This window comes from Canis lupus, chromosome 17, assembly GCF_003254725.2.
Source record: "Canis lupus dingo isolate Sandy chromosome 17, ASM325472v2, whole genome shotgun sequence".
NCBI classification, from domain to species: domain Eukaryota; kingdom Metazoa; phylum Chordata; class Mammalia; order Carnivora; family Canidae; genus Canis; species Canis lupus.
The window spans coordinates 19,859,233-19,874,289 of record NC_064259.1 but is presented as its reverse complement, the minus strand read 5'-3'; the positions used below and the strand labels follow the sequence as shown (position 1 = coordinate 19,874,289).

The 15,057-nt window shown below is 36.1% G+C and overlaps 1 protein-coding gene across 17 annotated transcripts in view; it reads left to right on the top strand.

Moving 5' to 3' along the window:
- Window positions 1–15,057, top strand: part of DTNB (dystrobrevin beta) — a 244,793-nt gene that overhangs the window by 37,822 nt on the left and 191,914 nt on the right. For all 17 annotated transcript variants that reach the window (XM_035700347.2, XM_049095321.1, XM_049095322.1 and 14 more), the window contains exon 4: window positions 4,382–4,595. In XM_035700347.2, coding sequence (XP_035556240.1) covers window positions 4,382–4,595 — 214 coding nt within the window. The remainder of the gene's footprint in view (window positions 1–4,381; window positions 4,596–15,057) is intronic.

Sequence of the window (15,057 nt, the reverse complement as noted above, 5' to 3'; positions counted from 1 at the left end):
ATTGGAAAAATCTTAGTTTTAGTCCTGGTTTTGACATTTACTATAAGCATGTGATGTTGGGTAAGTCACTTTAACATCTAAATACTTCAACCCTACTTTAAGTGTTACTCAAAAATCCTTGCATGAAATTCTCTTTAGAGAGTTTACCATGTCATGCTGGACTGAAGTCTCCGGTTTCCTAAAGCATTGTTTTTCAAATTATGGGTTGTAACCCATTAATGGTTCATGAAATCATTTTGATGAGCTGTAGCCAGAATTTAAAACATGTAATAGAGAAAAAAAGAGAAGGAAAAAAAAATCAGAACACAAATTATGTGATAAGGTTAAAAGTATTTTGTGAAACTTTTTTTTTTATATATCTAGAAGAGTGTGTGTGTGTTGATTTAAATATATTTCTGGGGATCCCTGGGTGGCGCAACCGTTTAGCGCCTGCCTTTGGCCCAGGGCGTGATCCTGGAGACCCGGGATCGAATCCCACGTCGGGCTCCCGGTGCATGGAGCCTGCTTCTCCCTCTGCCTGTGTCTCTGCCTCTCTCTCTCTCTCTCTCTCTGTATGACTATCACAAATAAAAAAAATTAAAAAAAAAATATTTCTGTGGGTTGTGGTAAAACCACTGTCAATTTTAATAATTGACAACTACAATTTTAATAATTCTTCCTGTTTCTTGGGAACCAGCAGTCTGTGTGTGGAGTGTTGAGAGTCTGAACCCAGGCTATTGGCATTAGTAATGTATAGTAAAAGATGCATTGTTCTAGAAGTTTTATTTTGTCACATTTGATTCTTTTTAATCAGCGTTGAATTTTTTTGTTTGTGGGTGTACAGTTTAGGAGTAAAATTTTAGTTTTGTCCACGTGTATGTTCTGTTGTCCCTATACTGTTTATTGAAAAGGCCATCCTTTTTTCTTCACTGCCCAAAAATCTTTCCTCATACTCATTAGGAGAAATATGTAAAAATTTTCATAGCAGTTTCCATGTATGAGAACTGCTTTTGGACTCTGTGTTCCGTTGGTCTGTTTGTCCTATCAATAACCACTATTATAGCTTTATAAAAAGTCTTTTTTAAAAAGATTTACTCATTTATTTGAGAGAGAGTGAGAGTTTGGGGTGGGGGTCAGGGCAGAGGAGAGGGAGAGAGACAATCTTAAGCTCCATGTTAAGCAGGCAGCCCAACTCAGGGCTCGATTCTGACCCAGAGATAATGGCCTGAGCTGATACAATATCAAGAGTTGGACACTTAACTAATTGAGCCACCCAGGTACCTCCTTTTGTAGTAAATCTTAACATCAAATAGAGCAAGTCTGTCTACTTTGTTGTTTTTCTTTTTAAGATTGGGACATTTTTGGCCTTTTACATTTATTTTCATATAAACTTTATTTTATTTTATTTTTTTCATATAAATTTTAGAATCTGATTATCAATTTCTACTAAGAACAAACAAAATGAAGCAAAGAACTCTGCTAGGATTTTTCCATCTTTATTTCTTTTTTTAAGGTATAATTTATATATAGTAAAATTTATCCTTTTAACATACAGCCCTGTGGCATTTTGTTGGGACTGCACTGAATCTATAGGTTAAGTTGGGGAGAATTGATATTTATAGATTTATTTTTTTCATAGAGACATTACAGTTCTTCCATTGGATTTGTTCCTAAATCTTTGATAATTTATGCTATTATAAATAATATTTTAAAATTTCATTTTCTGTTGCTAATAGAAATATAGTAATTTTTATGTTTTATATATAGCAATAATTCTAGACTCAAATATCAGTTTTAGTAATTTATCTAGTGAATCTGATTTTCTATGTGTAGAATTTTGTCATTTCTGAATAATGACAGCTATATTTCTTCATTTCTGAAATTCACATGGATAATTACTGCTTATTTATATTGGTTAGGACCCAAAGTACAATAGAAATGATAATAGTGAGCATTTCTTTTTTAAGATTTATTTATTTATTTTAGAGAGAAAGAGAACGCAGGTGTGTGAGCAAGGGGAGGGGCAGAGGGAGGCAGAGAAAAACTCAAGTAGACTCCCTGCTGAGCATGGAGCCCATCAGGACCCTGAGATCATGACCTGAGCTAAAATCAACAGTTGAATGCTTAACCAACTGAGCCGTACAGATGCCCCATTTCTTTTTTTTTTTTTAATTGAAGTATAGTTGATACACAATGTTACATTTGTTTCACATATACAACATAGTGATTCTACAACTCTGTGTGTTAGCTATGCCTACTGCAAATGTAGCTACCATCTGTCACCATACAATGCTATTACAGTACCATTGACTGTATTCCCTATGCTTTTCTTTTTATTCTCATGACTTATTCATTCCATAACTAGAAGCTTGTATCTCTCATTCCCCTTCACCCATTCTGTCCATCCCCTTACCCCCTCCCTCTGGCAATGACCAGTTCTTTGTATTTAGGGGCCTGTTTCTGGTTTTTTGTTTATGTGTTCTTTTGTTTTCTATATTCCACATATAAGTGAAATCATATGTTATTTGTCTTTCTCTGTGTGACTTATTTCACTTAGTGTGATACCCTCTATGTCCATCCATGTTGTTGCAAATGGTAAAATCTCATTCTTTTTATATGGCTGAATAATCTTCCATTCTATATGTATACCACATCCTCTTTGTTTATTCATCCATCAGTGGATGCTTGGGTTGTTACTGTATAATGACTAATGTAAATAATGATGCAGTAAACAAAGAGGTGCATGTATCTTTTCAAATTAGTGTCATTTTCTTTGGGCAAATACCCAGTAATGGAATTACTGATTCATGTGGTATTTTTATTTTTAATTTTTTGAGGAACCTCCTTCTTGTTTTCCATAGTTACAGTACCAATTTATATTCGATAGTGGGCATTTCTTATCTCATTCACAATATCAGAGGAAAGGCTTTCAACATTTACTATTAAGTAATATGTTTGCTGTAGTTTTCTGTAAATATCTTTTTTTTAAATTTTTATTTATTTATGATAGTCACAGAGAGAGAGAGAGAGGTAGAGACATAGGCAGAGGGAGAAGCAGGCTCCATGCACTGGGAGCCCGATGTGGGATTCGATCCCGGGTCTCCAGGATCGCGCCCTGGGCCAAAGGCAGGCGCCAAACCCCTGCGCCACCCAGGGATCCCAGTTTTCTGTAAATATCTTTAATCAGATTAAGGACATTGCCTAGTACTGTGTTTTTTCATTTCTTTTTTTTTTTTTTTTTTTTAATTTTTATTTATTTATGATAGTCACAGAGAGAGAAAGAGAGAGAGGCGGAGAGACATAGGCAGAGGGAGAAGCAGGCTCCATGCACCGGGAGCCCGATGTGGGATTCGATCCGGGGTCTCCAGGATCGCGCCCTGGGCCAAAGGCAGGCGCCAAACCGCTGCGCCACCCAGGGATCCCTGTTTTTTCATTTCTGAATGTGGTCTTTTTGATAATTGGTAACTTAATTTCATTTTGATCAAAGAGCATGTTTGAAATGACTTGAATCCTTTGAAATTTGCCAAGATCAGCTTTATGACTCAGGATAAGGTCAATTTTCATACATGATGTTTGTGGTCTTGAAAATAGAGTATATTCTCTAAACACTAGGGGCAGGATTTCATGTTGTGCCCATTATACCTACTTTGCCAGTTGTAAAGTTTGATTGTCTACATCTGTATTTATGCTTGTATGTTTGCTCTACCACATACTGAGAGAAATGTATTAATACTTAATACTTCCCACTAAGCTTGTGAATTTGTCTCTGATGTTCTGTTAAATTTCACAATATATATATTTTGAAATATATATATTGTAGGGGAGGCAAAACTTTACCTCTACCCTCTTAAGGTCTCTGGTTAGGCCTGACAGTTAAATTGACATAGGTAGATTAGCAGAAGAGCACACAGATTTTTACATGTACCTGGGAGCCCCCATAGCAAAGTAAAGACCCGAAGGAGGGACGAAGCCTAAGTGCTGATATATTAGGGAAGAAGGAGTAGGGATTGTGGAAAATAACTAAAATATATGGGGAGTCTCAAGGAAGATAGAGGTTATTTTAATCAAACCCGTACAGATTTCTCTTGGCCTCATTTCACTGTCTTCAGGGATAAGAATGTTTCTTTCCTTTTGGAATAGGGAGGGCATCTTTCACTTGGGAGTTTATTTCCTGCTTTCAGAAAGAAAAAGGAGTTTAGCATGACCTTCTTGGCACCTGCTGTTCTTCAGGTGTCTTTAGCTCAAAATAATCCTTATGCTAAAGTGGCATATTTTGTATTTGGGGATCTTATTTTGCCACCCTTCAGTATTCTGTTAGATGTAAATAAATGAAAAGTTCTTAGACCTTTCTGATGAATTAAAACTTTTAAATTGTTGACTGTTTATTTTCTTTGTGTTTTAGTCCATCTTGTTGATATCTGGAACATGATTGAAGCCTTCCGAGACAATGGCCTTAATACACTGGACCATAGCACTGAGATCAGTGTGTCCCGCCTCGAAACAGTCATCTCCTCTCTCTACTACCAGCTGAATAAGCGCCTTCCTTCTACTCACCAAATCAGTGTGGAGCAGTCTATCAGCCTCCTCCTCAACTTTATGATTGCTGCATATGACAGGCTAGTACCTTGCATGCTTACTTCATTTTAAGAATGTTTGTCCCTTAGTCATCCTTCTTCCAGATTGCCTTGCTGAGGGCTGTCAACTTAGAATCACAGTTAAAAGGGAAGTTATTTTATGTAAATTCCTTCTAAATACTCGTTAGATGCCAGTGTGACTTACTGTCCTTGGGCATGTCACATATTAAATTTTATAAAATTATGGAAAATCACAACACTGAGACATATTGTTTGGTAAAATTATAAGTACTATAGTATAGCTGTTCTCTATTCAGAGAAGTATAGCTAAGTTATGAATTTGACTATGAGGTATTCTATTTGACCTTAAAGCTAACCTTTCTTTACTCTGTAATAATAAATGCCCCTTGACTCTCTACTCTTACTTTCTTCTCATTATGTCTAGGGTACTATTTTAATTTTTTTCAGTATAGAACATTGTTTATACACTTCATAACACTAGAAGAAAACTATTTAAATGTACTACAAATTAAAACAGAAATGATTTGATGTTTTTGTATTCATGGAGAGTGAAGTTAGTATTATAAAAAATGAAAAGAAATAATAAATGATGGAACCACGGAAGTTAATGTTTATATTCCAGGAACCAAGAGTTTAGGTTTTTTATTTCTGCTATAATGTTGGTCATCCAATTTGGATGGGTTAATTCTTTCTGCTTTTTTTTTCCTTTCTGTAAACCTACTTTCAGTTTATATATTTGTAAAATGTTACTCATTACACTTTATAATATTGAAGACTGAATTAATGATAAAAGTCTGCAATTGTCAAAGTCAAATCACAGTGTAGGTACTCAATTCACATTTTATAAGATGTTATCCAATTTTTTTTTATGTTATCCAATTTTATAAGATGTTATCTAATTAGATATTCTATCCATTTAATAAAACATTATTTTGGGAAATTTGAATTTTTAAAATAAGAGTATATATTAGACCTAAATCCCAGAATTTGAATGCCCTTTTTTTAGTAATTTATTTTTTATTTTTTAAAGATTTATTTATTTATTTATTTATTTATTTATTTATTTATTTATTTGAAACACAGAGAGAGGCAGGGACACAGGCAGAGGGAGAAGCAGGCTCCTCACAGGGAGCCTGATGTGGGACTAAATCCCTGAACTGGGATCATGCCCTGAGCCAAAGGCAGACAGACACTCAACTGCTGAGCCACCCAGGCATCCCTTTTTTTTTTTTTTTTTTTAGTAATTTAGATTAGTGAATCCGTAAGGTTGATTTTATACTGTTCAAAGAATGACTCTTTTGATTTGAAGACCCTTAGTAAAAATGGTTATTTTGTGGTGAATAAGCAGCACCTTATCATGACACTAATTCACTGAGTAAATCAATTAAGGTTGTGCAACACAGATTAATTCAAGAAACAATATTTTTACAAAATCAGAAATAAAAGTCATGTTACTGTTTAAAAATGATAAAGCAGAGATTATAAACTTTGATTCCATAATCATCTCAAATAAGTTAAATACTATGGGTAAGGAACGAAGGAGAGGGAAGAGTAAAGAGATAGCAAGAGACAATGGGAAGACCAACCAGAGGAGAAGATGCAGAGGTGTTCTGGTACATAGTTACAGACAGCTGGACACATCCAGATAGAGACAAAGGAAAAGAATAAGCAAACATAAATCATATGAAGACAGATCAGTAGATGAGTACACTGCAGAGAACTAGGAAAAACAAAAAAAGATGAGTGAGTTTAGAAGAGGAAGGGCAGTAGTAGGTCAGTGGTAAATTTGGTAATTCTCATATCATAATATCCTGTTGAAAACTTTGGCCATGGGCATCAGAATCAATGCTCACATCATTGTTAACCTAGAAATCTTATATATATATGAAAATATATATATATTTGTGATAATATCTTGATTTCCTCTTCAGTAATTTGAAATTGGCTTTCATGTCCTGGAAAAATGAAAGGATCTGGTTATGGGGTTTTATTTGTGAAAATCATAGCATTTTGTTGTGAAATATTTCAAATATTAGTCTTTTTATTGATTGGCTTCTTTATTACTTAGACTGGAGAGTCCTTTTGATATACAGAATATCTAGTTACTGACTTTACTTAATCTTTTCAGGTTTCATATTTCATGATTCCTGAGTTAAAATTTGAATGCAACACTTCTTTAATTATCCTTAAGTCACCTCACCTCCAAATTCACAGTCAAATTTTTGGCCAGGTTGTTTTCTGGTCATTATAATGGATTATAAGACTGTAAAACTATTTAAGGAACAAATAGGATCTAGACTTCTCTTTAAGTGTGTATTTAATTAGGAATTAATCTTTTTAATGCCAAGGGTTTAAAATATTTTATATTTGACAACTAAAACCACAGAGAACAGTAATGTAAGCATCTTTGTGTAGGACATTAGTAGAAGCTGTGAGGAATAGTCAAAACATTTGGATAGGCTTATTTTTTTCCTTACCGGGTCCTCAGTATGACAGTATCGGTAGTCATGTGGTCTGGTCTGAAGGTACAACAGAGGATGCTGTGACCAACTGTTTCTTCTTTTTTTTAAGAGCAGGGATATTGAAACTTCCAGCATGAGGGACAGGAAATCTCCCTCACTCTTTATCAGTTGAGCCAATTTCATTGTTTAGGGCTTGTGATTTACAAACTGCCTTTCCATCTTTGACATCTGTAGTATTAGGTTGGTGTTTCTAGTTGCAAGCAGTAGAAAACCTACTCACATGGGCTTTTGCAGTAACAGGAATATAGGCTCACATCACTGAGGAGCCCAGAGGCAGGCCAGCCCTCAATCTGGCTTGCATCAGAGCTCTGGCTTCAATTCTTCTCTTCGTAGTGGTTGTGGTTTTGTGTTCCTCTTATCTCAGCTTCATCCTTTTGCTACTTCAAAAAATGCCTGCTGTCAGCTATTCCATGCTTCCTCTTTCAAGTCTAGGTAGCTGGAGAGAGCCGGTTTCTTTCTGAGCCTCCCTCCAGACACGTGTATTTGGGCCATGCTTGTGCAGACGTTATACTTTTTAGCTCAAACAGATCAGGATTTGTGTCTCTGGAGCAGAGGGTGATTAAATTCTCACCCTCACTACATGTTGCCTCACAGTGGAGGGTGATTGGACTCTATATGAGGGAGATGACCATGTGTCCACCATGAAATTCTTTGTAGTGCGGCTAAACTTGGGGCTCCCTTTCCTGTTACGTGGCCTTCCCTGCATTCAGCTCCTTAAATCTGAAACCTGTAAGAATGACTTACACCCTTCCTTCTCTCTCAGCTTCACATCCATGTCAGTTACCAAGATCTGTCATTTCTATCTCTTGAATCTCTCAAATCTGTGTATGTCACTACAGCCCCACAGCTACTACCCAGCCTGCCACCATCATCTGCTCCCTGAACTGCTACCATGGCTTCTAACAGGTCTTTCTGTATGTGTTTTCTTGCCTCATCCATTCTTATAAATAATAAACATCATGAGCCCCAGTATCTAACCTGGGAACTTGAACATTAGCAGTAACTTAACACTTATCTCTCTTGTCCCATCCCATTGACCTACGCATAACTAAGGTGAACCTGATTCTGATTTTATGTTATCTTGTTCTTCTTAAAGAACAGTTTTTTCCCACATGTAGAGGCATAAACACAGTATTAATTTTAAACATTTTTACCAATTGTAAAAAAAAAAGTCATGCTATCTGTACTATTACCTGATTTACTTTCTTCATGTAGTAATATCTTTTAAAGATTCATTCATGTTTCATGTAGCTATAGTTCAGTAATTTTCACTGTCGTGTAAAGTTCTGTTGTGTTACTATACATTTTATTTTCTCCGGGTTCTTGTTCTAAGAAACAACACTGCCTGAAATGTTCTTATATGTATGTCCTGGTGCATGCATATAAGTGTGTTAAACTGCTCTTTTAGTCCTATCCTGAGGAATGGAATTGCTGATTTGGTGGGGGATGTACATGAAATTCAGTTTTAGAGGATAGTATCATATTATTTTAACAAATTGTACCAATGCATAAGAGATCCTTTTGATCCACGTTCTTTCTGTATGCCTTAGAGTTGTCAGACTTTCCAGTTTTTGTTAAATGACATCTCATTGTTGTCCTGATTTGCATTTTCTTGATTATCAAGCATGTCTTTGTGTGTTTCTTGGCCAAATATATTACTTCTATGAAATGCCTCTTTGTCTTTTGCCCATGATTCTAGTATATTTTTTCTTCTTTTGTGCTGATATAAGGGCTCTTCATAGATTCCAGGTAACGGTCCTTTCTTGCTTACACATGTTGTACATATCTTCTATTTATTTGTAGCTTGACTTTTTACATTTTTTAAAAAATATTTTATTTATTTATTTGAGAAAGAGAGACAGCATGAGCAGGGTGAGGGGGAGAGGGAGAAGCAGATTCCTCACTGAGTAGGGAGCCTGATTCAGGGCTTGATCTTGGGACTCTGGGATTATGACCTGAGCCAAAGGCTTCCACTTAACCAACTGAGCTACCCAGGCACCCCTGACTTTTTACTTTCTTAGGATATTTTTTTCTTAAAATGTTTTCTTTTGGGGGGGTTATTTTATTTTATTTTATTTTTTTTATTTTTTATTGGTGTTCAGTTTACTAACATACAGAATAACCCCCAGTGCCCGTCACCCATTCACTCCCACCCCCCGCCCTCCTCCCCTTCCAACACCCCTAGTTCGTTTCCCAGAGTTAGCAGTCTTTACGTTCTGTTTCCCTTTCTGATATTTCCCACACATTTCTTCCCCCTTCCCTTATATTCTCTTTCACTATTATTTATATTCCCCAAATGAATGAGAACATATAATGTTTGTCCTTCTCCGACTGGCTTACCTGGCAGGGGAGATACCATGATCACGGGGGGGTTATTTTAATTTAATTTAATTTTTTTTTGAGGGGAGGTGGGTTAGGGCAGAGGGAGAGAGAGAGAATCTTAATAGGCTCCATGCCCAGCACAGAGCCTGATGTGGGGCTTAATCTCATGACCCTGAGATCATGACCTGAGCTGAAGTCAAGAGTCAGACATTTAACTGCACTACCAAAGTACCCCTCTTAAAATGTTTTCTAATGAAAAATTTCAAATATATACAAACATAGAAAGAATATGGTAATAAAACTCAAGGTATCTATCACTCAGCTTCAGTAATTACAGTACATCACTGATTTTATTTCATCTGTGTCCCCAGGCTATTCTCCTCTACCCTCCCCTTTTCCTTGGCTTCTTTTGAAGTAAACCTCAAGTGTCATTATTTCATGTGTAAATATTCCAGTGCACACATTCTGTTGTGTTATAATACCATTTTCTTGCCCAGGTTTTTGCTCTAATAAGTACTACTGCTTGGAATGTAATGAAATTACACCTTAAATGAAATAAACCTATAAAAAATCATATGTCTAATGAAACTAGGTTTGGCTAAAATTCAAAATATATCAGTGTTGAACTTATCAACGGAAGGCTCGGGGTTATTGTTTATCATCTAAGTAACAGTATAATAGTATAAAACACTGTTGCTACTTTGAACAATCTAAAGATTTCTTTAGTGTAAAGAGTTTTATGTATATAATTTATGATGAGTAAATATAGAAAAAGTTGCTGTGTAGTTTGGCAATATGGCTAAGAACTTTTTTTTTTTTAAGATTTTATTTATTTATTCATGAGAGATGCAGAGAGACAGGCAGAGACATAGGTAGAGGGAGAAGCAGACTGCCTACAGGGAGCCTGAATCAGGACTTGATCCCTATATTTACTCCCTACAGGGAGCCTGAATTGAGACTTGATCCCAGGACCCTGGTATCATGACCTGAACCAAAGGCAGATGTTCAGCCGCTGAGCCACCCAGGTGCCCTGGCTAAGAACGATTTTTAAATCTTGCTTTAACAACTTAATTTGGATATATTTAAAAGTTTCCATCGGTTTCTCTTAAATACTGAATGCTAAAAACAAAACAATATAAAAAAACAAACCAAAAACAATTTTATTTTAAATAAAGCAATTGTATTCCTTAAATTCTGAATATGCCCAGCTAGCATATTATGGAATGGACATTGCTAAAGAAATATTAGTTTACAGTCTTCTTCATTAATGATTTTTAAATAAAAGTATATACTGGGAGGCATAAAAACTTCATGTATTTATATACAGTATTTACTATTATCTCTGTGTGTTCTCAGATGGATTCAGTATGGCAGGAAAAAATGTAGCCAAATACAAGTAGGAGAGAAGTAGGGCTGAGTGGGAAGAGTTTGATGCTCACAGTAGCAGCACGTTTAGCTCTTAAAAGGATGTGAGCATAGCTCTTCTAGGAAATTTCCAGGGGTTGGTAGAAAATGAGATAGGGGTTTTGGATGTTTTAAAAAGGTGAAATCTAAGGGGAATGTAAAATGGAGAGAAACTGAAAATGGCTGCCCTGGTAGAAGAGGAGGAGGGCAGCCCACCTGCTTATGCTACATCCCCTACACTGCCATGTGGGTGTCATGTGGGTGTCGAGATGTGATGTCACCAAAGCCAGTTCACTGAGCCACAGTCTCAGTACTTGGTGGCAGGATTATTTATAGAGCAGAAATGAGTGAACTTGAAGTTTACTTATTACTCTTCCCATCACTTACTCTTTATTTTGTAGCTTTTCTTTCAAGAGAAGTCATGAGTTCATGCTAATTTTCAAGAAATCATCAAGCATGATGATTGCAGACCTGCAAGGGTTTCACCATTAGTAACTCTTTCAGAAAAAAAATTTTTTTGCATATTATTTTGGTCTTATCTTACTGTTTCCTTTATATATATAATTTTTTTTAAATAAAAGGCAAGAAAGGGCATACTTTTTCTGAGTGTTACTTTTCTCTTGCTTTTTTTCATTCTGAAAGTGAGGAGAGAGGTAGTTATAGAGACTTTGCTAGTCTATTCAGTACTTCCAAATTAATCTGATTAAGATCCTGATTTCATCATGTAACTTCTCACTGGAGAACCTTTCAGAATTCCCTGTGGTTTTTGAACGAGATGCCTACTCCTCAGTTCTAATAGTATCAGTCCTTAATTCCCTGCTCATGTCAAGGTCTAAGTAAGCTACTTGAGGCACTTTTCAATTTTTCCAACATGACATACTCATTCCTCCCTCTAACCATACGCACACAGACACACTCCAACCGCCACCCCATCAAGTTTTTACCTACTGTGTAGCTTTATAATCACCCCATTTTCATTCCTTTTAATAAAAATTGTATCATTTTGACCTTAAATTATATAATGATCTGAGCTGCTTCATAAGTGTACAAATAAGATTGAAAGCCCTTCAGAGCAGAGACTCTACCTTATATTTCTTTGATTCCTCAGTAAAAACAATGCTAAATTCTTAATAAATATTTGTAAGGTTGAAATGAAAATTAGCAGGCATTCTGATTGTGATAAAATTGAATAATATTCTGATTTTGCTTGATTAAACTATTTGACATTTGCCAAGTGGATTCTTGATTTGCAGTTGATTATTGCATAATCCATTCACTGTGAAGTTCTGTAAATTAAGATTAATTTGGAAAATATGAGTTTCTGAAAATCAAAGAAATGTTATTACTTTTAGATACATGTGATAATTGGACTAGTAATAGTGCTTCTAAAGTAGAAGTCTATTTTTATGTGAGAAGTACTATTTTATGGTTGGTAGCATCCACAATTGCTTGCTAAAGATGTAGAAACAGCTTGTTTTCTTAAGTAAAAAATATTTCCTGTAGTCTTGTTTTCAAAAATATTAATTTTAATAGCAAGTTCTTATTAGATAGTTCACAGCTATAAACACCATCCAGATTAGGTTAGTTTAAATATTTTTTAAAAAATAGAATTTGAGACTTTGCTAAACTGAAATGAACAAACTCCTGTCCGGGGGCACAGGTGAGGATTGCAGAGGTTGCTGAAGGTAGCTGCATGTTAAAACATAACAATGTTTATTCAGGGTGACTCACTGTCTGCTTAGCTTGGCACAGAGCTAATCATGGTGTTTTCTCAGTATTGGATAATAAGAATTCTTTTTTAGAAGTCGTGTGCATGGTTTATTGTCAGACTGTAAAATGATAGGTCTATAGAAGTGAATCATGCAGGGAAGTCTGAGAAAGAGAAGCATGATGTTTCTTTTTGAGGGAGGGTGCTCCCTGGAGAGACCGTTTGGGTGGGGTTAAAATAACATGTTTCCTCTCTCTCATCATCTTCAACAAATACTACCTGTTTGTACTTTCATTTTAGTATCTTTATGTAGGGGTTAATATACACTGTTTTTTTTTTTTAATTTTTTTAATTTTTATTTATTTATGATAGTCACACACAGAGAGAGAGAGAGAGAGAGAGAGGCAGAGACAGGCAGAGAGAGAAGCAGGCTCCATGCACCGGGAGCCCGACGTGGGATTCGATCCCGAGTCTCCAGGATCGCGCCCTGGGCCAAAGGCAGGCGCCAAACCGCTGCGCCACCCAGGGATCCCTTAATATACACTGTTGTGTTTAACTTCTTAAATATTGACCTGCTAATCAACTTTGCGGGTATCATAGGCCAGATTTTAAGTTGAGTCATATTTTTTTTTTTTTTTGTATGATAAAACCCGGTTAAATATCTTCTCTGAATCCTGTTTGAAGGATACTGATTCTGGGATGAACTTGGATTTTCTATTGAAAGGACTGAAAACATGGATGTTGGTGAGGCTATGTATGCCATGGCCAGGGACAGCTAACTCTTCAGTTTTAAATGTAACTTGACTAGTGTATACAGATTAAATTCAGATGTCTGGTGGGAAGGATCGAGAATGAGTTTTTCCAAAAAGAAAGAATCAATTAGATAAAGGCCATAATCACAGGTTATTAGGGCACTAAGTGCCTGCAGTTCTTCTCTGCTGCCTCTGTAGAGGAAGACTGCAGGAACGCTAATGCAACACTAGAAAACACAGTAATAGTGACACTTTCCCTTTACTTTGTTTGGGGGTGGCTATAGGAAATTTTGGTTAGGCTTAAAGTAGACTGAGGAGCCTCAGTGCCAAGAAAAGCATTTAGAGCAGAGGAAAAAATGCTGATGTTTGGTTTACAAAGCAAACAGTTGAGAGGAAGGAGCTGAGATTCTATTTGAAGAGAAAAATAGAATTAACATGATTTCAGGAAGAATTCTGAGAATACCCCTTCACTAATTTATTGGGTGGTTATTTATGCTGAATTAGATTTTATATAAGTATCTTTAATAAGTATTTAAAATATCTTTAAATATACCATTTGTTATTTATATCAGTATTTCCTTTTGAAAGATGAGTAAACTTTTCGAGGGTTGAAACTCTGAACCTAAAGTTGTAAATGATGGTAAGCATTTTTAAGTAGGGAAGGTTAGTTCATAATTCCGACCTGAACCTACAGCCTCATTTTGAGGATGCATAGTTATATACTTATAAACAGATTCTTTTTTTTTTTTTAATTTTTTATTTATTCATGATAGGCACACAGTGAGAGAGAGAGAGGCAGAGACACAGGCAGAGGGAGAAGCAGGCTCCATGCACCGGGAGCCTGACGTGGGATTCGATCCCGGATCTCCAGAATTGCGCCCTGGGCCAAAGGCAGGCGCCAAACCGCTGCGCCACCCAGGGATCCCTTATAAACAGATTCTTGAACATAAGGGCTCAGTAAACATCATTCCCAAATTTCTTTGTCTATAGGTCCTAATGATTCTTAATTTCAGATACTTCTCCTTTCCCCTTACTTAAAACACCCTCAACCTTGCCTATATATTCTCTTTATCCTATTGAGTTACACATTAACATATACATGCATATCCCCTCACTGTCAAATAAAATATGCATTGCAAGCACACATACATTTGCATACCCCAAAAGAGCATGCAGACAGAAGATCCATGGTGCAGTAGGTGGGAGATTATGTGTGGAGATTGCTCTGTAGCTCTTGTGAATGGGAAAATGGTTAGAAAGTAGATCTAAGAGATGACAAGTTGAGGGACCACATATTACTGATAGTAATTAGTTAAGGGGTGATGCACTCTTCTGTTAATAGTCTGTGAACTGCTTGATCTGAGACCAGCCATTGAGGTTATTAAAAATCCTAATGAGTGTAAAAGGTTACAAGTGCTAATCTAAGTCAATTGAGAAGGATAGTGTTGTCTTGTATTTGAATATAAGATGTTCTGAATCTAGAACTAATATTTGCATTAGAGCTGATTTAAAGAATGTTTAAATAAGGGATGGAGAGTGTTCCTAAAGCATTTAGAAGATTAGGAAAAAAGTGTTGTTTCAATGCTATTAGAGTAATTTTTACAAGTAAATTATCATAGTACCCACTAAGCCCTGCCATGTGGCATTTATCAATGGGTACTGTGGGTTAAGTCTTCAGTAACAGAATTGAGTTTGACCTGGCTCTCTTGCCAGTAGGTTGGGCTTTGCCACACTCTCCTGTTTGCATAAGTGGCATCAGTTTCTTCTTTGCAGCA